Below are 26295 nucleotides of genomic sequence, written 5' to 3' on the forward strand. Positions count from 1 at the left end.
TTAGTAGCTTTTTTTTGGAAAGAAAGGTGGAAATGTTTGTGCTGATGTTGTTTATGTCAATTGTTATAGGATAGTGGTGGCTACCGCCAATTCTAATTTAATCCACTGACCATTTAAAAGGGGCATTGAAGTTTGAAAAAGCGAGATCGAGTACAGATCCACCTGGAGATCTGATATCTCTTTGAAAAGGGTAGTCGCCATTGTTTAGTATATGAAAAGTAGATTCCTGAATCAAATTAACAAGATGATTTCCTTTGCTGGAGCTTAATGTATCATCCCAGTTACTATGCCTGGCATTAAAATCTCCAATGAATAGGGTGTTTGGAAGCGTGTCAAGAAAATTTAGCGTTCTTTGAACTTCATTGCTGAATTCGGAGGTATTTACGCTGGGTGGAATGTATGCAGTGCATATAATTGGGTTTGGTTTAAGATTAGTTGTTTGTACAACTAAAATGTCAAAGTTGGTAATAAAATGAATTTTTTTGAATTGTATGGTATTTTTTAGGGCTATGGCAACACCACCATACCCACCTTCTCTATATTTCTTGATTAAATTGAATCCTATAAGTTTTCTATGAGTACTTACTCTAGATAAAAAAAATTTCATTAAAGCAAGCTATATCAAAGTTGTATTTAGATAAAGAAAATTAACGGCGTCTAAGTTCGCTTTAAATTATTGGCAATTTAGTTGTAAAATTAACATTAAGGTTTATTGGAATGAGACAAGGCATTTATTTTTTCCTCGTCCAATTTTATCACTAGTCTGTCATATTTGGATTTGACTTGGAAAAAACCTTCCAGAACCTTCTTATTATTTATTTGGAGGGATATTGTTTGGGTGATTCTCATGAGGTCAGTCATGGCTTTTTCAAATTCTTTTACAATACCTTTTTGGTATTCGTCGGTTTCAAATACAGGTCATGTTGTTAGTTTTCTTTCCCGTTTATCAAAAGGTTTTGGAGGTATTTGTCTCCTGGCAACTATTTCATCGCCTTTGCTGGCGATTTCGCTATATAACTTTCTTGTTAAACGTTTATTTACTATTGCTTCCCTGTCGTGAAAATCATCAGAATTGTGTGGAGTTGTTGGAAAATGTGTTTCCTCATCCAAATCAAGAATTTCGAACCTGTTTTTGGTAGGGAAGTAAGTATTTAATACTTCCTTCCTGCTGAGACTTTTAACTGTCTTGATACGGTTGATTGTAATTTCCCTCTCCCACATTGAGCATTTGTTTTTGTCTTTAGCACTGTGTCCAGTTTTACCGCATAGTATGCAATTATCACTTTGACAATTAACATTTTTGCATTCATTATTACCACAAGTAATACATCTTTCCTTGGCTTTGCATCCTAACATGGTGTGGCCAATACGACCACATTTGGAACATTGCCGTAAAGGCGGAATGTAGTAATCTACATCAAGTTTGGTATATTCGTAAAAAATTTATTTTGGCAGTTCTCTTCCAGTAAACCCGATTTTTATTGAATTCAATGGAGTTTGCTCACCAGTTGTGGGATCTTTCCTTATGAATCTGCATACAGACGCAATTGGTAAACTCGATTCAGCTTCTTTTAAGATATCCTGTTCAGAGTAGCAAGTGGGAACGCCTCTAACTACCCCATATATTTCTAAAGCTGTTTTAGAAACAAATTGCTTGTTGTTTTTGTTGTTGAGCAGTGTTTCGCCGCACCTAACAGCCGCAACCGATCACAAATTGTCATCAATATCCTCTAACGGGAGTCCCAGGAAAGTTGCTGTTTCAACAGGGGTGCACCATAATGAAAGGGGTGTTAGAGGTGTTGGCTCCACATTACAATTCAAGAGATGGTTGGTGTCATGTGGGGACACATTGCAAGCGGGGCATACATTTTGCATGTCGAGGTTGATTCTGGATAGGTAAGAGTTTAACCTGTTACAGTATCCAGAACGAAGTTGAGCAAGAGTGACACGCGCTTCCCTGGGGGGTATGCGTTCCTCTTCCACAAGTTTTGGGTACTTTTCTTTGAGTACTGGATTCGCCGAGAAATTCCTGACATAAAAGTCCGACGCCTGTTTGTGGAGTTCACCAAGGACCTGCTTGTGTTTTTTTGCTTCATGTCTATTTGGATGCCCAGCTTTCTGGGTATTCAACAGGAACTGTTTGGTTAGCATCTCATTTCTCTCCCTGATGGGGAGTATTCTCGCCTCATTATGTAGATGGTGTTCTGGGGACATAAGAAGGCAGCCCGTGGCAATTCTGAGAGCAGTATTTTGGCAGGCCTGTAGCTTCTTCCAGTGGGTAATTTTTAGGCTTGGCGACCATATGGATGACGTGTAGCACGTAAACGGCTGGCCAATTGCTTTTTATGTAGTAATGAGTGTTTCTTTATCCTTTCCCCAGGTACTGCTAGCAAGGGATTTGAGGATTTTATTACGGCTCTGAATTTTCGGAACAATTGCGGCTGCGTGCTCACCAAAATGTAGATCCTGATCAAACGTCACACCCAAGATTTTGGGGTATAGGACAGTCGGTAGCGTAGTGCCATCGACGTGGATGTTCAAAATGGTCGACATTTGGGACGTCCATATGTTAAATAAGGTCGCGGAAGATTTAGTCGGTGATAATGCCAGGTTTCGCGAGGCGAAAAGACTGGAGAGATCGGGGAGGTAGCCATTTATTCTGTTGCAGAGCTCATCGATCTGTGGGCCTGGGCCTGTGGCCATTATTGTGCAGTCATCGGCGTATGAAACGATAGTGACTCCTTCTGGTGGTGAAGGTAGCTTAGATATGTAGAAATTAAACAAAAGTGGGGATAGGACACCACTCTGTGGCACCCCTTGTTTAATTCTTCTTGGTTTTGGTGTTTCGTTTCTAAATTGCACCGATGCCTGCCGACCACCCAGATAATTTGCGGTCCACCTTTTAAGACATGGGGGAAGGGTAGACCCTTCCAGGTCTTGCAGAAAGGTGCAATGGTTGACCGTATCAAAAGCTTTTGATAGGTCTAGCGCTACGAGTACTGTTCTATGGTGGGGGTTTTGATTTAAACCGCAATTTATCTGGGTGCTGATGGCATTTAGCGCGGTGGTGGGGCTATGGAGTTTTCTGAAGCCATGCTGATGACAGGCTAACTGCAAATTTGCTTGGAAGTAGGGGAGGAAAATGGCTTCAAGCGTCTTTGCTACTGGCGATAGAAGAGATATCGGACGATACGACTCTCCTATGTTAGCTGGTTTCCCAGGCTTTAGTAGCGGGACCACCTTGGCCATTTTCCATTTTTCGGGTATGACAAAGGTGGAAAGGGACAGGTTGAAGACATGTGCTAAGTATTTAAAACCCTCTTTCCCTAGGCTTTTAAGCATCGACATGGCTATGCCGTCTGGGCCCACTGCTTTGGATGGTTTAGCGTGACCAATGGCATCTCCATCCTCTCTGGCGGTGATGGTAATTGGTGACGCGCTGAATTTATGTTTATGTGCGTGTCTGTTGGCCCTCCGTCTATCTTTGTCGACCGTAGAATACATTACATATTAACGGCAGAAAGCGCTCGCGCATTTTTTCGAATCCGACAGCATTTTATCGCCTAAGGCGATGGAAACTTTGTCATTGTGCTTAGACGGATTCGATAGGGACTTTACGGTGGGCCAAAGTTTACCCACACCGGCAGAGAGGTTACGACCTCTTAGGTGCTCCTCCCATTTCGCCCGCTTGTGTTCATCCACAAGCAGTTTGATGCGTTGGTTTATATCCCTTATTTGTGGGTCGCCTGGGTCGAACTGTCTTATAAGGTCACGTTCTCTCGCTAAATTTGCGGCCTCCGCCGAGCAGTGGGCCGAATTTCGGGAATTCTTCCGGCGGGAATGAAACGTACCGAGGCGGATTCAATGACCTTGCGGAAAGCACGCTCCCCTTGGCGGGCATCAGTCGGGATAGGGAGGGCAGCAAAGAGGTTGTCTGTAAAAGATTTGTATTCCTCGCACTTTCCTTTTTTAAAGTTTATGAAAGTGCGTTTTTCTGTAACGATGAAGTCGGCGGTACGCTCGAACGAAATAAGTATAGGCAGGTGGTCGGATGTCAATGTTACCATCGGCTGCCCGTTGACGCAGTTTACGAGTTCTGCGCTCACGATTGAAATATCCGGCGAACTGTGACAGCTTCCTACCATACGTGTGAGAACGTCGTTTCTTCTATTTGATCCGCCAACATCTCACCCCTACTTTCCGCCCGCAAGTTTGAATACCATAGATCGTGATGGCCATTAAAGTCGCCTAAGATAATCCGATTGTTGCCAGTGAGGGAGGCGCTAATATTAGGGCGGTATCCACTGGGGCAACAGGTGGCAGGAGGGATGTAGATGATTTCTAGGTTTGCATCGCCTGAACGGACAGATAGGCCTTGACGTTCTAAGACATTGTCCCTGCGGTCGATGCCAGGATCAAATATATGATATTGCACAGAATGGTGTATGATAAACGCGAGGCCGCCTCCATTTCCGCTCATGCGATCTTTTCTGTGAACATTATACCTAGAATAGGTTTGCAGTGCAGATCTTGCTGTGAGTTTAGTCTCTTGAATCGCAGCAATGCGGATGTTGTGACGCTTCATGAAATCGACTATCTCCATGATCTTCCCAGTTAGTCCATTACAGTTTAACTGCAGAATTCTGAAGTGCATAGGGGGAGACGTCGCCACTCTGGGAGTAAGTGACGGGTGACTACGCCTGGGTTGAGGAAGGCCAGGACGCAACTGCTGTTGTGGCCTTGGGACTGGGCGTCCTTGGGCAAGCATTGGGGTACCCGGTAGATTGGGGTTTGCGACCTGGCAACATGGCGCAATGAAACCCGTCGGGGGGTTGCCGCCGCGGAGACCAGAACATCTAGGAAAGTGGCACCGCCCAAGGCAGGAGCTGCATTGGGCGGATATCGCAAACATATGTATATGGGGTGCTAAGGCGTAGACTACGGGACGCCCTTGGACGTGAACAGCAAGGAGCCACAAAAGATTTATAAAAGTTACGTGGACGTCGGGTTTTGGGATCAAGCCCAGAACAACCTGTCCGATGCAGCCATCCCTTATACGAGACACACTGAACAGAGTATGACCGTCCTAAAAAGATTCTTTTCCGGCAGATGCAGCAAAACCATTTCTCAGGACCGGGGTCAGGAGACGGACCCGGATTGGATTCGATACCTTCCCTGAGCAAGAGAATATGGAGCAGTCCCGCTGCAAGGAGCTGTTGGGAGGATGACAATTTGTGGGAGGGACGCAACAAATTAAATGGGGTTACACTGAAATGACAGTCCTTGTTCGGGAAAAATCCCGAGTCGCTCCGGTACATAGAACCGACTGCCTTGGGAAGCATAACAAATTGCTTTAATCATCTTTTGCCTAGGCGTTCGTCCATTATGAAATTGTTTGCTGAATAGGTATTTTTAAATATAACTTTGTAGAGAGTTCTTCCTAAGGCCTTAACATGATCAATGTCACGAAAGCGTAAATCTTTTACTTGGCTACATAAAGTAAGCCCAGTTGTAAATTTTTAATTTTTTTAAGCTGGGGCATTGGGAGATATCTACCAATACGAAAATTTCACCGGTAAATCTGGGTACATAAAGTAAGCCCAGTTGTAAATTTTTAATTTTTTTAAGCTGGGGCATTGGGAGATATCTACCAATACGAAAATTTCACCGGTAAATCTGGGTGGGTATAAAATTTATATTGGGTCGTGGGTATTATTTTTTGGTACGTCAATGTGTATTTGTGTATTGGCAACATTGCTTTCTGCAGTAGTTTTGTCATTTGTTATGTCCGTTGTTCGGTGTGTTAATGTTTCGTTTGCCGTTTTTCCTATGGCTAACGGAACCTGAAGAGACTCAACAGAATCCCCGTTATCTTCGTTTTTTCTTTATTATAACAATGCCGTTATTCAACATTTCAAAGAAGCCCGTAACATTTTCATCATTTAATATTTTAAGCTTTTTTTTAGGCCCTCGTTCCCCATCTTTACATACAGCGTGTCCTGAGCAGTGTTGCCAGGTTAGCCTTTTCAAGGCTAGATTTAGCCTTTTTTTTGCCTTTAGTCTCGAGATTTTTGGTTTAGCTTCGTGACTTTTTCTAGCGTTTTTTACTCCGAATGTATTTTTAAAAATTTCTAAAATAAAATAATTTCAATAGTTCCTGTGAACACCTAATACCTAATAATATGAGTTCTCTACAAAAGATTAATTCTTTTTGTGCTGAAAATTCGTTGAAAATTTCAAAGCCAGATGTATTTTCTTACTTTGAAAAAGAGAAGTATAGTTAGTCAAATAGCATTAATAGAGCTGCAGTGGCGAAAACTTATAACTATACAATGGAAAAATGTACACTCCACCATGGAATACCCAGACTTAAGCTCTTCTGATTCTTCAGACGGGGAATATTTTATGTAAATAATTAGTTTGTAATATTTTTCTTATGTATATACACATACGCAATCATTTAAAGTACTTCCATGTGATAGTCAAGGAAAATGTGCTTGATATGTTTTGAAACAGGAAGTTATGCTTAGGTTATGTTTATAAGTTTTTATTTACAAATGTGTAAACTAAAATATAAAAAAAATTTAATGAATTAACCAAAAAAATTAATGAATTAACCAAAGAATTTTCTGACCTTTTTTTAGCTTCTTTTTTTCTAATTTTAGCCCTTTCTAACCTTTTTTTTTTGCCAATCTAGCTTCTTTTTTTTGCATCACTGGCAACACTGGTCCTGAGGGACACTATCTTTAACTTTACCCAGAAGTGCGCTTTTTGAGCTGCACTCTTGGGTTGAAATTTATTAATCTTTCTTAATAATTTACAATTTAGCCAATATTCACTTACCCAGAATTTTTAAGATGATCTGAAATTCTTTTAAGTTGTCAAGTAATTTAACATTAACGCGCGGTTTTATTTAAAACTCTTTAAACACCGCTTTGGTGCATATAAAAGCACTACACATTTTTTGTAAAAATTTATTTTACGACTTTTTACTCAATTTGAAACATATAAAACATTTACGACGTCAAGAAACGATTTAATAAGCACTTTGTGTGCACAAAAACTGTACTTCACAATTAGAATATTTGACTTTAAAATCTGTTTAACACATCCACTCTCGCTAATAGTTGCACTCGGAAAAAAAAATTAAAAAAAAAAAAAAAAACAAGTAAGGAAGGTTAAGTTCGGGTGTAACCGAACATTACATACTCAGTTGAGAGCTATGGTGACAACATAAGGGAAAATAATCATGTAGGAAAATGAACCGAGGGTAACCCTGGAATGTGTTTGTAAGAGACATGTGTATCAAATGAAAGGTATTAAAGAGTATTTTATGAGGGAGTGGGCCATAGTTCTATAGGTGGACGCAATTTAGGGATATCGCCATAAAGGTGGACCAGGGCTGACCCTAGAATTTGTTTGTACGATATGGGTATCAAATGAAAGGTGTAATGAGTATTTTAAAAGGGCGTGTGGCTTAGTTCTATAGGTGGACGCGTTTTCGAGATATCGCCATAAAGGTGGACCAGGGGTGACTCTGGATTTTAATATACTCTGAGAGCTCTGCTCAACTGATTATAAAAAGGAGTTAAGTGGTTGAGCCAGAAACCGGTCGATTTGCTCCTTTTATTTGAAACAAAAACTGTTATGCTCGTTTTTTAGAATGTTGTCTCTTTTCCTCTACATATATATACATACAACTACATACCTTCTTTCCGCAAATTTGGACATGTGTTTAAATTTATACTTAAGTATGCTATGGCGTTCCTGTTTCAGTTCTCCAATTTTCGCTGTTTGCTTATTCTCGTCTTTCGTTTTGCTGGCGTCTTCTACTGTATAGTTTATAGATGATTGTTTTTGTGTTTGCTCTGGCGCTGTCACACTGCTTTTTGATGCAATTTGCAAATTCACCTGCACTTATCTATGTTTCGTGCCATTCGATTGTTATTGCCACTAGCGCGCCTTTTTTGCACTATGCGTTCAGTAACAGTTCGTTAGCGCTACGCTTGTTGAATTTTCACAACTTGCTAGAGTATCTACTCTGCGTTTTGATTCTTTTTGTTTACTACGAAAATTCACTTGCACATACATATTTACATTATGCGTTCTTCACTTGTTACCACTAGCGCATCTGCGCTTTTGGATCATAGTTTCTCTTCTCACCAACAAATCTACTCTGCGTTGCGCGTCTTATCTGCGCCACTTTTATTTTTGTAATTGTTCGCTATATTTTTAGCGCACTTACACTGCGCTTATAGAAGTTATACTTTACTTCTTCCAACAACACGTCTACTATGTATTGTTGCTCGTGCGAGAACCATGATATGAAACTTCTCGCTCTCTGAGAGCGCGTGAAAATGTGCATTTTTTATAACATTGACCATAGATGCCATGATCCTCAAAATCAAATTTGGGCATTTCGGAATAACTTTGGGGTATTTTACATGGTAAAGGTTTAATTTATGATTTTCACCGAAAACTTACTCAAGATTGTCAAATGGGATATCAAAAAACTCGAATTTTTTCAGGATCACAAATACAAAAAAAAGCTTATTTTACCCGTTAAAATTTTTTCCGTGACAACACGTGAAATTTAATTTTTTGATAGCTAAGATAAAATGTACTTATCTCTTTTCGTGCGTTAATATAACAGCTCATTTAATTTTGTTATTTCTTGTACAGTTTTGCGTTTTTTATTTCGTGACAAAAAAAAACTAATCATTACTACATATATTATAAATTATTTTTTTATTTAGCATTTCTATTTTGGACTTAAGCTACAATTTTATGTAAATTTTAAACTTTAGCACCCAACTGCTACTAAACGTCCAAAAAAAAGCCAAAAGCCGCATTTTGGGGCCAGGATCATGAATACGAAAGCGGAAATTACAAATTTTCCTCTGTCAAGACTACTTCGAGAAAAATTACCTGGCGCTGCTCCGAAAAATCGCGGCAAAAGCTTTCTGTACTGCTGGTAGGTCCAGCTACGTAATCCAAATTATTTTCTCGAAGAGCATCTTTCTGCATAACTGTGCTTGTGTTTTAGTACAAAAAATCATCTAAATGACAATTACCACATGCAAATTTTCAACTTCTACCGACGTCAAAACGCGTTCTTTTACACCTCCCGACGTAATTATCACATAAAACACTTTGCGTACCTGGATTCGTCTTTCTCTCGACTGGGAAATTTGAAAAAATTCTGGCTACCCTCGCATCCCATGACACACTTTTTGTTTCTTGGCATTTTGCTAGCAATTAAACAAATTGTTATATTATTTCATATTTTTTCACTGCAGAAAACACTACTTACAACTTATTATAGTTTAAAACTAAATATTTTTCCGAAAATTCGCCTTTTTTACAAATTTTTGATCCGCTTATGTAGTTGAATACACTTGAAATGAAAAATAATAAAAACGCACCGATTTTCTTGGAATTTTTTTTTGCGCGGTTTACGCAACTCTGCTCTTCAAGACCCATTCTTGGAAACGAATGAAGTTTGTTTACAATCGAATGAACCAATGTTTACAATTGAATGAACTTTAAGACCCATTCCTGGAAACGAATTGAGAGAGAATGAATGTTTCGTATCATGTCATCATTGGCGAGAACATAGTGTACAAGGACAAGTGTGTTGACTTCTTTCTGAAAGGCACTCGCTTAAGTGAGCATAACGGGAAAATCTGAGTTGTTTCGGTTGAAAACGGTCCATTAGGGTTCTGTGCAGAGACGTTAAAGATTGAAACAGGGTTTACGTAGTCACAAAAGTGTAGCTCCTGTTCCACAACATTTTAATTTTATATCATAGCGAAAATTGTTCAGTTCAGAGTTATTGATTTTCTTTAAAAATTGTATTTAATAAATGAGGTAACGTAGAGTTTTTCAAATTATTGTGAAACACTTTTTAAACTCAACAACAAAGTATATCGGTAAAATATTTTTTAGGATTTCTGTACGCAAGTTCATTATATTTTTGTAATACAAGGACCTGTAAAAAGCAGAGAAAACGTAGAGTTTATCAAATTATTGTGAAAAACTTTTTAATTTGAATTTCTGTGCCCAAGTTCATTATATTTGTGTAACACAAGAATCTAGAGGTAAATTCCTTAACTATGAAAAACTGAAAAATGTACACTTATTGAAAACTCATTTGCACACACAATTCACACTTTGAATTTAGTTGTGTTTTTATGCACAAAATTTTGAAACTAAAAACAAAATTTTCATTTGTCAGAAAAAATAAAGAAAAAACGGCCTAATGTCAAAAAACCCTATCGAAATACAAACTGGCTTGTTTGTTTTTAATGAACTACGTTGTATTTTTCTTGTATTTCGTTAGTTTTTTTAAATATAGTTCACACACTCACACCTGTACTGAAACCTTATTGGCTCCCTCGACTAAAAATATAAGAGAAAATACAAGAAAAATACATAGAAAATAAAGTAGTGTCATATAGGAGTTTGATTTGTTTGCACTTACAGCACCATTTTATTTGCAGGAGACTTTCACAGCCACAAAAATTAAGGCGGATTTACACAGACGCTTTGGTTGTGTTGCATTCATTAATTCATCTGTCGGGCGAAGTATCGAAAAATTTACATAAATGCTTTGGCTGCGTGCCTACGCTTTGACAACTCCATACGAAAAACAATGAAACGCCGTACGTTATCTTTGCATTGAAACGGCCAAAGCGTTTATATAATTTTGGCCCTATGCATTTATGTAAACAGCCTTAGAAGTGAAAAGTTTCCATGTTACACGTGTGGCGCTTTATATTTTGACTCTAATTTAAATAAATTTTGCTTTCCGTATGTTTCCGCATTGTTGCAGGCTACAAATCTTCTAGTATTCTTATTTCCGCGGAAATATATGCAACTATTTCATCTGTAAATACTACAAAGTTCTATTAAACTATCAAATGCAACTCAGCTTGAGGTACTCTTACCAAAAATGCAACTCTAGACCTGAGATTTGCATCAGGTGAGCGAGGCTGTTTGTAGTTTTGACGTTTATCGCTTAGTTGACACACTTGTATAGGTACACTATGTGCGAGAACAGAACATATTCACTCGCGCATCTTATTCCCGCATCTTTATACGATACCATAGATCATTGTGAATGATGACAAAGTGTGTTATCTTATCTGTCAACTGCCTGACAGGTGTAGGGTTCTTATTATCTTTATTTAACTTTGTATTTTAGTTACTTTGAACTTTTTAATTTTTAAATGTATTATCAATATTTTAAATTTCAATATTGATTTTCAATTTTCAAAAATTTTCATTGTTGTAAAAAATAAAAAATATTGACGTATACTTTTAGGCGAATTAATAAAATATAGTATAAAGTTTAAAACGTGGTTTCAATCTCCACACTGGCGATCTTGCTTTAGTGATAAAGTGAACTTTTGTGAAAATTTAAAAAAAAAAAAAGACAAATATGTGCGAATTGTAATAAATACATAACAGATAACGAACAAAAAAAAGTAAATTGTGCAAAATGAGAAGAATCTCTCAAACAAAGAATAATTAACAAAACAACAGGCATTCATTCCAGTTTACATCGGTCAAAAAGCATACACGCCGAATTGGAAATAGCTTAAACAAAAGCAAAAACCAAAAACAAATATTTAATCAACAAAATATGAATATTTTGGTGAAACACTCGGACACGTACAACTGAACAATTACGCCTTTATCAGCCATAGCATCCAAGAAAATATTACAATCAATACGAAACGAATTTCGTATATCGTTACCCGAACGTTTACCTCACATAGAACCAATATCTAATGCAGAAAGTTTCATTAATTTCAACTCAGTACAAAGATTTGTAACATCGTACGAATTCCCATCAAGACCGGATTGAACGTGTATTAACAAGAATTTGTAGAATAATGTGCAGTTTTTCAAGCTGATCCAAATCACTACTTCGGTTGCTCTTATTAAATGCGATGTTAAATAACAACAACAAAACAAAAATTAACTCATCAATATTGTATCATCCAACTATATTGAGGACACACAATCTCAACAAAGCCATTGCATAAACACAACTGTTATTTTTGAGTTCCCTGATTGAGCAGCTAAAACATCAAAAACCATTGCATTAACAGCAACAAACTGCATATTCACAGCAAGTATTTTGGTGAACAGTTATATTTATATTATATGTGTTTATGTATGTATACTAATATATAGATATATTATTATTATTGTAAACTCTCTCTTTATAGAATTACTAGTTTATTTTACTGTTTTGTTAGTTAACTCTCTTTTCATTTAATTCATTATGATTCGTTCACCACAACATAATACGCAAACATCTACATTTACTAACAATTTAAACGACACTTTGATAGATTTATCACATGACACTTCTCAACAACAAATTACAAATCCATATGCAAATGTTACTCAAAATGAAATTTTGTCAGTTTCAGTAAAACTTCCACAATTTTGGACTAATTGTCCGGAAGCATGGTTTATTCATGCCGAAACACAATTTAGTACTAAAAACATTACACAAGAAAACACTAAATACGAACACATCATTACAGCACTTCCGCAGGAAGTGATAATAACTATTTTGGATTTTATCCAAAATCCCCCCATTAATAACAAATTTACTGAACTTAAAAAAGTGTTGATAGAAAGACACTCACTTAGCGAAAATTCGAAACTTGATAAAATTTTAAACGATTCTGAGATGGGTGATCGTAAGCCATCAGAATTTTATCGCTCATTAATTATATTAGCCGGATCAAATTTTAGCGAAAATATTTTAAAGAAAATTTGGATGCGTAAACTTCCTAAAAATTTGAGTATGATTTTAGCTAGTTCGAGTTCTAATAATATTACCGAATTAACAAAATTAGCAGATAATATTTGGGAAGTGATAAACAAAAATGAAGTATTTTCGGTTAATAATTTTTCGGATACAAAAGCACAAAATTCTGTTGTTGAAAACTTGGTTAAAACCACCTCTTTGGTGAGTGAAAATTTTCAGAAACTTTCTTTGGAGTTAGGTGAAATTAAAACAGAAATGTATCGGAATCAATCTAGGTCGCGTTCCAATTCTAGGCACAATTTTAGAAATTCTTTTAGGCGTCGTTCTAACTCGCGTAATAATCCAAATTGGTTGTGTAGATTTCACTACAAATTTGGAAATAATGCTAGAAGTTGTGAACAACCTTGTTCTTATAACAAAAAACAAAGATTCAACAAACTAAATTCTTCCGTTCTTGCAGCGACGAACAGCGGAAATTTAGAATTTTCGACGCGTCGCTTATTTATTTTTGATAGAGAAAACAAACAAAATTTTTTAATTGATAGTGGAGCAGAAATTTCGGTATTACCCGCATCTAAATTTCCTCATACGAAACGTTCCGACATAATTCTCACTGCAGCTAATGGCTCAACAATTGCCACTTACGGGAAAAGGCTTTTAAACGTAAATTTGGGTTTAAGACGTGAATTTCCCTTTACATTTTTGATTGCGGATATAGCCAAGCCAATAATTGGCGCTGATTTTCTTTGTAAATATGGTCTTCTTATAGATATTAAATATAAACGTTTAGTATATCCATTAACCAATCTCTCAGTTAATACAGTATCCTACTTTTGTGATATTCCATTACCTAAATTACTTGTGGTTGACAATAAATTTACAAAATTATTAAAAGAGTTTCCGTCACTTATTTCAGAGCCAGATTATACTAAACCTGTTAAACATACAACAGTACATCGACTTGTAACAGAAGGTAGTCTTCCATTTTCTAAGCCCAGGCGCTTAGATCCGGTTAAATACAAAGTCGCGAAAACGCAGTTTGATTTCTCAGTTAAAACAGGCATTTGTCGGCCTTCAAATTCTTCAGTAGCATCACCACTTCACCTTGTACCTAAAAAATAGTTGAATGATTGGCGTCCATGTGGTGATTTTAGAAGATTGAATATTGTAACTGTTCCCGATCGTTATCCCTTACCTCACATTCAAGATTTTAATATGAACCTTCATAATAAAAATATATTTTCAAAATTAGATTTAGTTAGGGCATATCACCAAATTCCTATGGCTGAAGAAGATATTTATAAAACTGCTATTACAACTCCTTTCGGTATGTTTGAATTCATGAGAATGCCTTTCGGACTTAGAAATTCTGCACAAACCTTTCAACGATTCATAAATGAGGTAGTAGGTGACTTAGATTTTGTATATGCTTACATCGACGACTTACTTATTGCAAGTACAGACGAAGAACAACATTTAAAAGATTTACGTATCCTTTTTCAACGCCTTACAGAGTACGGTTTAAACATTAAACCAAGTAAATGTACTTCTGGTGTAACGAATATAGATTTTTTAGGACATAACATTTCTGGAACAGGTATTCGACCTTCCGATGAAAAGGTATCAGCTATTCGCAATTTCGAACGTCCAAAATCAGTTAAGCAGGCAGAGAAATTTATTGGTATGGTAAATTATTATCATAGATACATTCCAAAACTAGCAGAATTTACAAACAAAATTTATGATCTAATTAACAAAGTAAATAAGAAACGCGACAAAACTTTGGTATGGGATGAGAATTCGAATGAAGCTTTTGAATGCATTAAAGATAAATTTGCATCTACGATATTGTTAAATCATTTTAACAAAGATGCTAAATTATCTTTAACAGTAGATGCATCTAACACAGCGATTGGGGGCGTTATACAACAAAATTACAATAATAAAATTGAGCCCATTGCATTCTTTTCTAAAAAACTTTCTCCAACTGAAATTAAGTATAGTGCTTTTGATAGGGAATTATTGGCGATTTATTTAAATATAAAACATTTTAGATATCTTTTGGAAGGACGACAATTTACAGTTTATACGGACCATAAACCTTTGACTACTGCTTTAAATTCAAAAACAGAACGAAGTCCTAGACAAACGAGACACTTGGAATTTATAGCACAATTTACTGATGACATACAATACATTAAAGGAGAATCCAATGTTGTAGCAGATACGCTATCTAGAGCTTTTGAGGTTAATGCAATATATAATACAGAACTGAATTTTAAAATTTTACAAACTGAACAACAAAAAGATGATGACTTAAATCAACTTGTATCTGATTCTCAATATCTAAATTTAAAGTTAATTAATATTCCTATTTTAAATTTTAATATTTGGTGTGAAATTTCAGGAGAAACTCCTAGGCCATTTGTACCGAGTAATTTGCGAAAGACAGTATTTGATATTTTACATGGAATAGCACATCCGGGTACAAGAGCTACACGACGGCTCATAGTTAAAAAATATTATTGGCCTAATATGAATAAGGATATTAATATTTGGTCAAAAGAGTGTCTTAATTGTCAAAAGTCTAAAGTTTATCGTCATACAAAATCCCCTGTTGTCAAAATTCAAATTCCCAAGAATAGATTTGAACACATCCATTTAGATATAGTTGGACCATTACCTATTTTAAAAGGACATCGCTATATTTTAACGATTATTGAAAGATTTACTCGTTGGCCTGAGGCATATGCATTAAAAGATATTTCAGCAACTACAATTGCAAATAAGTTTTTTAGAGAATATATTTCTCGGTTTGGAGTTCCGTTAAAGATAACAACTGATCAAGGTAGCCAATTTACATCGAAATTGTTTTCAGAGTTAACTAAATTACTTGGTAGTCACCAAATTACAACATCCGCATATCACCCTCAAGGAAATGGTATGGTTGAAAGGTTCCATAGACAATTAAAGACTACTATAATAGCTAGAGAGGACACAAATAATTGGTATGACGAGTTACCTGTCATATTACTTGGTTTGCGATCTATTTACAAAGAAGATATTTCGGCTACACCAGCGGAAGTGGTTTTCGTTCAGAATTTACGGTTGCCAGGGGAACTTGTTGTGCCATCAGCTAAAAATTTCTCATCAACTGAAGTTTTAAGTAATTTACGTGAAAATTTTCGAAATGTTAGATCAAATTTAAGTCATCATAAAGATGCTGATACTGGAATTTATGTTCCAAAAGATCTTCAAACTTGTAAATTTGCATTCGTTCGAGTCATTAATAAACATTCATTACAACAACCATATGAAGGACCTTACAAAATTGTGGAAAAAGACCAAAAATGTTTTAAACTTGAAATAGATAATAATATTAAAACTATTCCTATTGATAGATTAAAACCGGCAATAATTGAGACAACAGACACAAACAACACCAAGAATTTACATAAAAATAGAGTTACATTCAATTTGTTTAATGATAAATTTTCTTGAAGGGGGAGTAATGTAGGGTTCTTATTATCTTTATTTAACTTTGTATTTTAGTTACTTTGTACTTTTTAATTTTTAAATGTATTATCAATATTTTAAATTTCAATATTGATTTTCAATTTTCAAAAATTTTCATTGTTGTAAAAAATAAAAAATATTGACGTATACTTTTAGGCGAATTAATAAAATATAGTATAAAGTTTAAAACGTGGTTTCAATCTCCACAACAGGCTGTTCAATATGGCTACTTTTCAGCGTTTTGACAGGCTGTTCAATATGGCGGCGCCTATCTTCAGCAGGTGATAGAACAGAACAGAATGAGACAGCGATAGTCAAATACGAATCAGGTGATCCAATTAGTTTGGAATTTTGACGTTTATGCAGAAGATATCACACTTAGTCATCATTCACAATGCCATAGATGACTTGATACGAAACAATTGCTTACGCTCTCAATTTTTTCGCTCTCACGAGAGATTTATCTCAAATTTGAGCTGGCAACAATCACAGATAAATCCCTCGCGCCAGCTGAAGCGGGTGCCAGAACAAAAAATGTGCCAGCTAAAATGAAAAACGGGCCAAAAATTTCGGTAAAATTTAGTTTGACCTACAACTGTAGAATAGCGTTCAAAAATTATGGGAAAAAGGATAAAAATACTTGTTTTAGTGTAAATATTATAAGTTCGAAGGCGGAGGGTAAATATTATTTCCCATTCAGAAGTTATCACTAAAAACAGGTTTTGTAAATATGAAGTCCCGATGCAACCAGTCCATTTTGATCACAGAACCTGGAACGTCAGACATATAGGATAAGCCTTATCCACTAAATAAAGTTAGCTATTATGTATTAGGTCCGATTTACTGATATTTCAAAAGAATATATGGTTTTCACTTTGAGTTAAATGCGTTACAATATTTGACTAATTAATTTAATCAAAATGTAAATTTTACTTAGATTTGTTTATATTTGACTCTAGCTAGTCGTATTATTGTAAAATAAGTTTAAAGAAATGAATATCTTAAGGCTATCATTAATTTTTTAAATGATTGAAACTATAATCACCGAAATGTATGTCTAAAATCCCCATATTCAGGTCTATTAATTTTTGTTTGGAGTGACATCATTGACAAATGTTATAAAAAATGTGAATTTTGACAGCGCTCTCTCGAAACAAAGAGTTGCAAATCCATTCATCTATGACGATACTAGCGCTTTTTTGCGCTGCTATCACTGCCCATATAATAAAGGTTGATACATCTACACTGGGCTGTTGTATAAGAAGCAATGTTTTCTCAAAAAATTTGTTTTGTGTTCTTTGAATTCCAACGCCTTGCGTTGCTAAATGAATATTCTAACGGCCTTTGAGATGACGTCGCAAATATGTACATATATCTAGTTTTTTTCCAGAATTTAGCTGGTACAATATTTTGCATTCTAATTTTGTGTTGTAGTTGATATCATAGTACAGGTCTACAAGTAGGATATGTAGCAGCGCGCACATACACAGCCACGCTCACCTGATAAAATGCTTGTTCTTGTTAGTTTTTTGTGTGGATGCTATTTGGCACTGTTGTACTTCTTAGGTCCAAGAAAAGTGTAGTAGCTGCTAACGAAAACTGTGTAAAATTTTTATTGCAAAATTATAAAGAAATATCCTTATTTATTTTCAAAGCAGCACTTAATTACATCTCTCTTTAAAATCCATATGTTTTGGACAATTATAATTAACAAATTGTGATACTTTATTACCGGGGACGATTGCCAAAACACGACCAAAACCGTCGGGGGAGGTATTAATAGACGCATTTTTGCCTCGCTTCCAATAATTCGAATACTTTTCCGCCTTTGGACTATTGATAACAGGACAAAACGCGTCTTTTCATTTTTCTTTCCGCTTTTTTGGACGGGTTATTGCAGTCGACCTCGATTTCAAACTGTTTTTCGCGGAGAACTTTTGAACGGGTAGAAAAACTTAACTCCCGTGTTTCTATTCTTAATACTGGAATAACTACACGTCCTCAGATACCCCAATTGAAGACTTTTTTATAATTTTCTGAAGGACCCATATGGGTGCACTTAAAATTTCCTACTAAATTCGTTCAAAAAAATTTACCATCACAGCAACCCATATCTGATATTCCGATCCCTTTTTGCTTCCCTGTGTTGCTTTCGACGAAGCAACACCGGTAATTTTGACACTTCGTTCAGTGTCAAAACTCATGTTCCACGCTAGTTTGACACTAACCGAAATGTCAAACTGCCGTGTGTTAGAAAGGGAAAGAAATTGTTTCCCTCTCATACATATCATACTTGTAAACCTGTACAATGGTTGATATATGCATTCAGCTAGCTTTAAAATCACGTTCGGACACGCGCATGATGTGAAATTTTCTGCGCAATTTTGCCGAATGGGAACGTCGCACTTCTGGCACCACTTGTAGGGAATAATAGACACACACTCCGGTTGTATGTTTATGAAATAGTTTTATTAAAGTATTAAATAATTAATGTAATTTAACATAAAACTTAGCTATACGAATAAAGTGTCACGTGCCATGTTCAACACTGATGACCTGATACGAAACATTCATTCTCTCCTAATTCGTTTCCAGGAATGGGTCTTGAAGTTCATTCGATTGTAAACAATGGTTCATTAGATTGTAAACAAAAGTTCATTCGTTTCCAAGAATGGGCATGTACATCAGTTGGCTATAAAGTTGCCTAAAATACGCCAAAAAAAATTCCAAGAAATCCGTTCGGTTTCATTATTTTCAAATTAATCAGCAAGTAAGCTGATAAATACTAATTAAAATTTATAAAAAAAAAGGCAAAGTTTTATAGAAATAGTGTGGTAGATATGTGAACAAATATGAAATAATATATTTCGATTGCATTACTTTGTTGCTCTGGCACCGCCATAAGATAACAATGAACGGTTAGCCCCTTTTTCACTTTGATGCGACCAAAACGTTTATGTACATACATATGTATATCCACACACAATAAAAAACGCAAAAAATGTATAAGAAATTACAAAATTAGATCACTTGGTGAAGTATCTGCGTTGTCGTCCGCAAAAGGCTGTTAATTAAACATGTTGCGTTAACCTATACGTATGTATACCTACAATTTATCTCAGCTGTGAAAAATGAAATGTGACAACGCGCCACAAAACCATGGCCTTTATCCATCCACTTACACCAATGCCAGAGAATTTAAACACAATGAGAAGGCGTTTTTGTTAGATTCCAACTTTTTTGCATGTGAACACGTCTTGCACTTCACCACACACAATCCAATTTCAATGTTAACCAGTTAACAGCAGAAAATTCTCTGTCAACAGTTTCAGCTGGTGTATAAATTCTCTGGATTTTCTCTTAATATGATTTCTTTGTGGGAATATAGGTATTTAGTAGGATTAATTAAATTTAAATTTTATTACTTGTAGCAATATATTTGCTTGTTTTATGATTTAATATGAATTTGAACTTAATTAATATAATAATAGCAATATATTTGCTTGTTTTATGTTGATGCAAATTGCAGAAATTTTGCTTATTTCTTTACAAACAAAAACCTATTCATATACCCAAAATATGCCCTTTCATGAAATGTATGTAAATTAATCATACATTTATGAATTATCCCATCCCTTTTTGTTAATAAATTAAAATGTTAGGAAAATGTATGCAAATTGAAATATGCATGCAAATAGTGTTTTGCCGACGGCATTTGCACACTTGGAATTTCTGTGCACACGAAATCCATTGCATATTTATAAAACGTTAATTTGCATAAAATGTTTGCATATTAACCATGAAGTATGAATTATTAATAAATTGAAAAATTTAAATAAATAAAATATTTGATAACAATTGAATAAATAAAAAAATATTTAGTTATTATTTGGACTATGGGTGGGAGGGGAGGTACCTATAAAGAAATTTCCTAAAGCATTTTATATGTGTTATTCAGTACAATGATGTAAGTACCTATGCACTTGAATATTTTCAAAGGCAGGTTTGATAAGCCAAGTCAAACTTAAATACATTTGATCTGCCTCAAATCAACCCTTAAATATGTAAATAAGGCCAACAATACACAAAAGACATGTGCCTGTTGATCAGATGTTGAGCATTGTATCATTGAATATATATGTATGAAAATACAAACCAAAGCAAAAAGTACAAATGTACATACATACATATATACATATTCAATAATACTCCAATTAAAGGCAGACATATATAAAAAGCTTGGTCGCTTTGATGCTGTGGCAGTGTCTTAAGTTATTAATAAAACAACTTGTCGCTTTCCGCGTTATGAAGCGACCAAATCAATTATGGCAATCCGCGTATACGGCCATGGATATGTAAATATCAATGCTCGTAGCGATTAGCCGACGAAATACAATAGGCACGAGCCAAATTATGTGTCGTCGGTGGTTAAAAGTGTTGCCGTTTATACCTTTAATAACTCACAGCAAAAGGGGAATTTATTATAAAATTAAAATAAACGAATTTATTGCTCTTTTGCGAAATAATGTTATATTTCTTCGCAAAATTACTTTAATTTATTTCGCCGCTCCCATATATTAATTTTTATCTATGAAAATAATATAAAATTCTTACTTTGTACTGACATGTGATAAACAAGTCAGCATATACAGTATGACGTCACAGTGCGCATTCGGGCCAGAAACGGGTAAAACACCACTCTCATGTAGCAACTGCAACACAGTTGCTGCAAATTTGGCTGCGTGACTGCGCGAACAATTTTTCGGCAGAATATGATAGGGGGTTTCAAATAGCAAATAAAAATGTCCATAAGCTGTGACAACTTGGCAATTCAGGATATGAGAAAATTATTTGCAATAATTTATATGAACAATGGATGGAAATTTTTAGATTATATTGCTAATATGTTAGTGGACATTTACTAGGCAATATCTGTGCATGTTTATTTGCATTTTTTACTACCATATTAGTACTTTCATACAGGCTTATAAATAAATAAATAAATAAATGTAAGGCGCGATAACCTCCGAAGAGATCTAAGGCCGAGCTTCTCTTCCAATTTGCGTCGTGCTCCTCTTGATTTTTCCCTACAAATTGGCCGGACGGGACCTACATGTTTTATGCCGACTCCGAACGGCATCTGCAAGGCAGATGAGTTTTCACTGAGAGCTTTTCATGGCAGAAATACAATCGGAGCGCTTGCCAGACACTGCCGAGGGGCGACCCCGCTTAGAAAAATTTTCTTCTAATTGAAACATCTTATTTCTAAAATTTTATAAATAGTTTGGTATTATTTCAAAGGAAAAGTGCGGGGTTATGAAAGTAGTTATGCTCGTCATAATGAATACCCCCAATATGCATCGAAGTTTGAATTTATAAAATCGCAAAAATTTGTCTTTTGACGATTTTATCAAATGCCATGTTGCCGAATTGCAAAATTCTATCATCAATTTGGACAACTTAAGAAGAAGAATTTATGAATGAAAAATCAAGAGGAAGCTAGTTTTCAGGATTTTGTGATTTACATACAAAACATGAGCATACATATGTAAATATGTATGTGTGCTTGTGCGTATGGTTGGATGGTTGAAGTGAATTTTGTTTTGTTTGTCAACATGCGAATATAAAAATATTTCTTAGCTTACATAAGAACATAGATTTGTACATATGCTTGTGCGTAAGAATAGTTTTTGTAGGAAGTGGTTGATTGAAACAGTTTGTCTTTTATTTGAACATGTGAATGTACAAACATTTGTTAGCTTATGCATGGATATATTGGTATCAATGAAGTGGGTGGGAAATGGGGGTGTAGGCTGATCTTTAGTTTAGGAATATATGTGTGTACATACATATATACCAATCTAGGTTTGTTTATACCCACTCACAATTTAGGTGATTCAATTTTCAATTTCCCTACATATCAATATAATTTGATTAATCTTTCTGACAAAATAATGAGTTACCATACAATTGAACAAAAGAAATAATCAAATATGAATACTTTAGATGATCAAACACTGAATATATTTTTCAACCACATTTTGGAATCATATTTGAATCAAATGTGTTTACTTTAGGAGATCATAAATTTATAATAATTTTTAATTCAGCTTTCTGAATCTTTTTTGACTATATTTGTTGACTGGATAATGTATTTTATACTTGTCAAAATATTTCTTTACATCGGAGCTGCTCAACCCCTATTAATTAAATTTGCAATATACTTGCTCCTATCAGAGAATTTTTTGGTAACAGACGAACAGAGAAAATCGTTAAGAGAATTTTCTGTTACGTCTTGCACCCTGTTAAGTTAACATGTTTAAATTCTCTGATATCAGGTCATCACTGATGTTCAAACTACAACTGTCTGTTGTTCGCTTGCAAGTTGTGGTTATGTGCAGCGTTGGATTTGAATGAGGGGTTGCATTTAAGTGTACTGCCGCATTGCAAGGTAGACTTAAGGTAGAATTCCTACATATATTATGAAATATTCTATCGTGGGTTTAGAAAACTCTTAACCATGGCATGCTAAATTAATTGAGTGGGGAGGGGGAAGATAACAAAAGAGTAGGTAGTCCGGAATGTATTGTAGCATATGTTATGAAAAGGGGACCTGCAGAGCGATGCGAAGAGAGAGGTCAAAGGAAAGGTGGACTTCTTGTGCGGTGGTGTAGGAAATTATTAAAATGATTGTAACATCCGGCCCTCATTACAGCAGGCACCTTGTCGTTCGTGTGAGGGTTTAGCCGAACTCCATAGTGCCCGACTGACGCTGAGTGGTTTAAGGCCTGCATCTACGCCGTTTTGCTTCATAGGAGGGCGACGGGATGTCGGTGACCAAGAAACGCTAACCTCCCAATTCAGGGTGTGATGCGAACCGTGTCTATTGGATTATTTGCAGCTAGGGGATATATCCGGGTGTATTTGAACGGAGCCTTCCCGATACCGGGCCGCTTCGAGAAGTAGTGACAACATTACCACAGAAAGGGACGCTGTTGTTGAGGACGACGATAGTGTGCAATCAGTGTGCTCGGCAAAGGAGCGGTTCACCAGCCCGGATAAAGAACTGACGTTAGAACGGGAACAACGAGATAGGGGGCTTTGGAAAGAACTCTCGAAATATAGGGCAGTATTAAGAATTATGCAGCGGTTGGGTACAGTGGTTGGCCAAACCAACGATGAGTGCGATCGATTGGCAAGGGCCATTGAGACAGTGGAAGAATATCGGAGACAGTTCACTGACGAAAACTTTGCTGCTATAACCCTCAATTTTGCAACCAAATCGAGGGGGAAGAAGCCCCGATAGGCAAGAGACAGGGATCGGCTGAACCTCACAAGCCTGCTTTTACGATGCAGAACTAGGCGAAATGAACCAAACCTCAAATTCTGCCAAGCGAAGAGGAAAATATAAGTACTCAAAGCCATGTACCTCAAGAGGTGTAATGCAGGAAGAGGAAGGCAGTAATGTTAATAAGATAAAAGGAGATAACCACCAGAATCCAACGTACTTACTAAATTGGCGCTTAACCGTTTAAACGATCATGGCCGTCCAACAATGCGCGCCAGTCGCTTCTTCTTTCTGCCAACTGGAGCCAATTGGTCACACCAAAGGAGTTTAAATCGTTTTCCACCTGGCCCTGCCAGCGGAGTGGGGCCGCCCTCTTCCTCTGCTTCCAACTTACTCGATGATCCTAACGGAAGCTAACGCAGAGACTATGGTTATCACCTTAACACGTTCGCTGCTCAGCGTCACATATATGTGACGTGGGATGTTTCAAAAAAACTCATGTCACATATACATATGTGTCGTAAAATTACTAAAATGTATTGAGCTGTTATTTCATGAAGGTTTGTAGGAAGTAATTTTCTTGCATGTTTTAGTATCTGGCAGGGTGTCAGATACACCCGAAAGCTGCGGTTTGTGCATGGTTCAATTATGTACAGGTTGGCTCATCTCATCAGCTGATTTTATTTATGTCATTGCATGGTCGAAGGGATTGTCAAAAGGAGATGGCAAACTCAAAATGAAACCAACACATTGGCAACATTTTACTTACACATACAAAAACTGCTAAGTTTTATGTTTCCATTCCATACCATTCGCACCAACACCAATACACAGATTTTGACAATTTGAACAGACATATTTTGTTGCTTTACAGATGAGCCAACCTGTATATAGTTGAACCATGGGTTTGTGTATGCGCTAAGCCGCTATTTTAAAATTTCGTTTTTTTAAGGGGTGTTCCCCGAAATTTTGCAATGTGCTAATTAATGTGCAAATAAGTTCTAAATATGCTTTTATCAGTTCATTCGTGTCACAATAGCCTTAGAAGAAGGTTATTATGAACGTTCTTCTTGAATAAAAGTGTGCATATTGATATTAAACATTTTAAGGTAAGTTTTTTTACAATGTTTCAACTATTTATATACTAACATAGAAAACATAATTTATATATATGTGCATATTCTTCGTTGATTCTTTGGAATGGAGGGTCGTAGAAGAAAACAAGTATCTGAGGAAGAAATTATTAAGGGTATTTTGAATTTCAGCGAAAGCGACCTGCACTTTGAAGATTACGGGAGCAGCTTCGCCCCAGAAAGTGAGTCTGGGGAAGAAAATAGCTCAGGAGATGGGAATGACATAGAAGAAAACGATCTTAGTGAAAACGTGACAAATGAAAATGAGTGGATTGATTAGAGCCCGAAACCCAAAACATTGAATTTACGGGGAAGAGAAAATATCGATAAATTTACCACCTAGATTATGCCCATATCTATGCTTTCGAGACTGGCATATCTAATAAAGTATACGTATGTATATAGAAAATAATATAAATGTTTAATTTATAATAAAAAAATTCAGTTTATGTTTTATCATAGAAATCAAACTATTTAGTGCCTCCCATATGTGACAAAAGTACTTCCCAAAACTCATGACACATGTGACATATTTTTTTTTTTGTTCGTGAGTTTTTTTTGAAAGCGCAAAAAATCAATGAGTGGCGAGCGTGTTAAGAGCTTTACTGTTAATTTAGATTTTCACGCTAAACTATTCCCGAAACCCAGATCTCACGGTTTGGCATTTTTTCAAGTTGGCAGCACTACCAACAGTATCCATTATCATCCCGACACACACAATTCGAGAAGAAATTAAAAAAAGTGTGCATTTGTTGCGGAACACTCCTTATTAAAATATATGTTCTTAATTTTGGGATTTTAGGGAAAGAAGTACATCAAAAGGAGCAGACGAAAACAGCACCATCGAATCCGAACACGTTGGAAAGCACGATTGCACCGCAACAGAAAACAATATTTGTTCTTGACGATGCAACAAAAGATACACTAACATTAACTTCACAGCCTACAAAATGTATTGTAACAGCAAAGGAACCAATAAGAGTTGGATTCTATGATATAGAGAGAACAATTGGCAAAGGAAATTTTGCAGTGGTCAAACTTGCGCGCCACCGAATAACTAAGAATGAGGTAAAGAGCATTTAACGTTGATCATTACGTATGAAATGGCTTTTATTCTAGCCTGATAATATCGTTCTTATAACATTGTTAGGCCTGGTTTTTCAGTGCGAGATTAAACTCCAGTTAAATTTGACTAGAGTTTAATCCTGTCACTTCGGCCGCTTAAGCTGAGATGAGCAGCAAAATTTTATGTTATCGAAAAAAGTGGCAAGGTTTAACTCTAGTCAACTTTAACTAGAGTTTAAACTCTCACTGAAAAACCAGGCATTAGAACCGGTTTTGGAAATTCATAAACTATGTTATTGAAACTAATGTTTCTAATTATATAGGTTGCTATAAAAATTATTGACAAAAGTCAGCTGGACTCTATAAATTTGCAAAAGGTCTACCGAGAAGTGGAAATAATGAAACGGCTGAACCATCCTCACATTATTAGACTTTATCAGGTAATTCTAAACCATATGCCAAGCATTTAACTAAACCCTTTTGGTTTTTCTTTTGCAATA

The 26295-nt window shown here is 35.9% G+C and overlaps 1 protein-coding gene across 9 annotated transcripts in view; it reads left to right on the forward strand.

Moving 5' to 3' along the window:
* The window catches only part of Sik2 (Salt-inducible kinase 2), a 964644-nt gene that overhangs the window by 268925 nt on the left and 669424 nt on the right, over positions 1–26295 (forward strand). For all 9 annotated transcript variants that reach the window (XR_010952760.1, XR_010952759.1, XR_010952762.1 and 6 more), the window contains exons 3-4: positions 25533–25798; positions 26119–26235. Coding sequence is in view for 3 of the 9 variants with exons in the window: in XM_067782444.1 (XP_067638545.1) it covers positions 25533–25798; positions 26119–26235 (383 nt within the window). In the remaining 6 variants the exon portion in view is untranslated. The remainder of the gene's footprint in view (positions 1–25532; positions 25799–26118; positions 26236–26295) is intronic.

Source organism: Eurosta solidaginis, chromosome 4 (genome assembly GCF_040869045.1).
Source record: "Eurosta solidaginis isolate ZX-2024a chromosome 4, ASM4086904v1, whole genome shotgun sequence".
In the NCBI taxonomy this organism is placed as follows: Eukaryota; Metazoa; Arthropoda; class Insecta; order Diptera; family Tephritidae; genus Eurosta; species Eurosta solidaginis.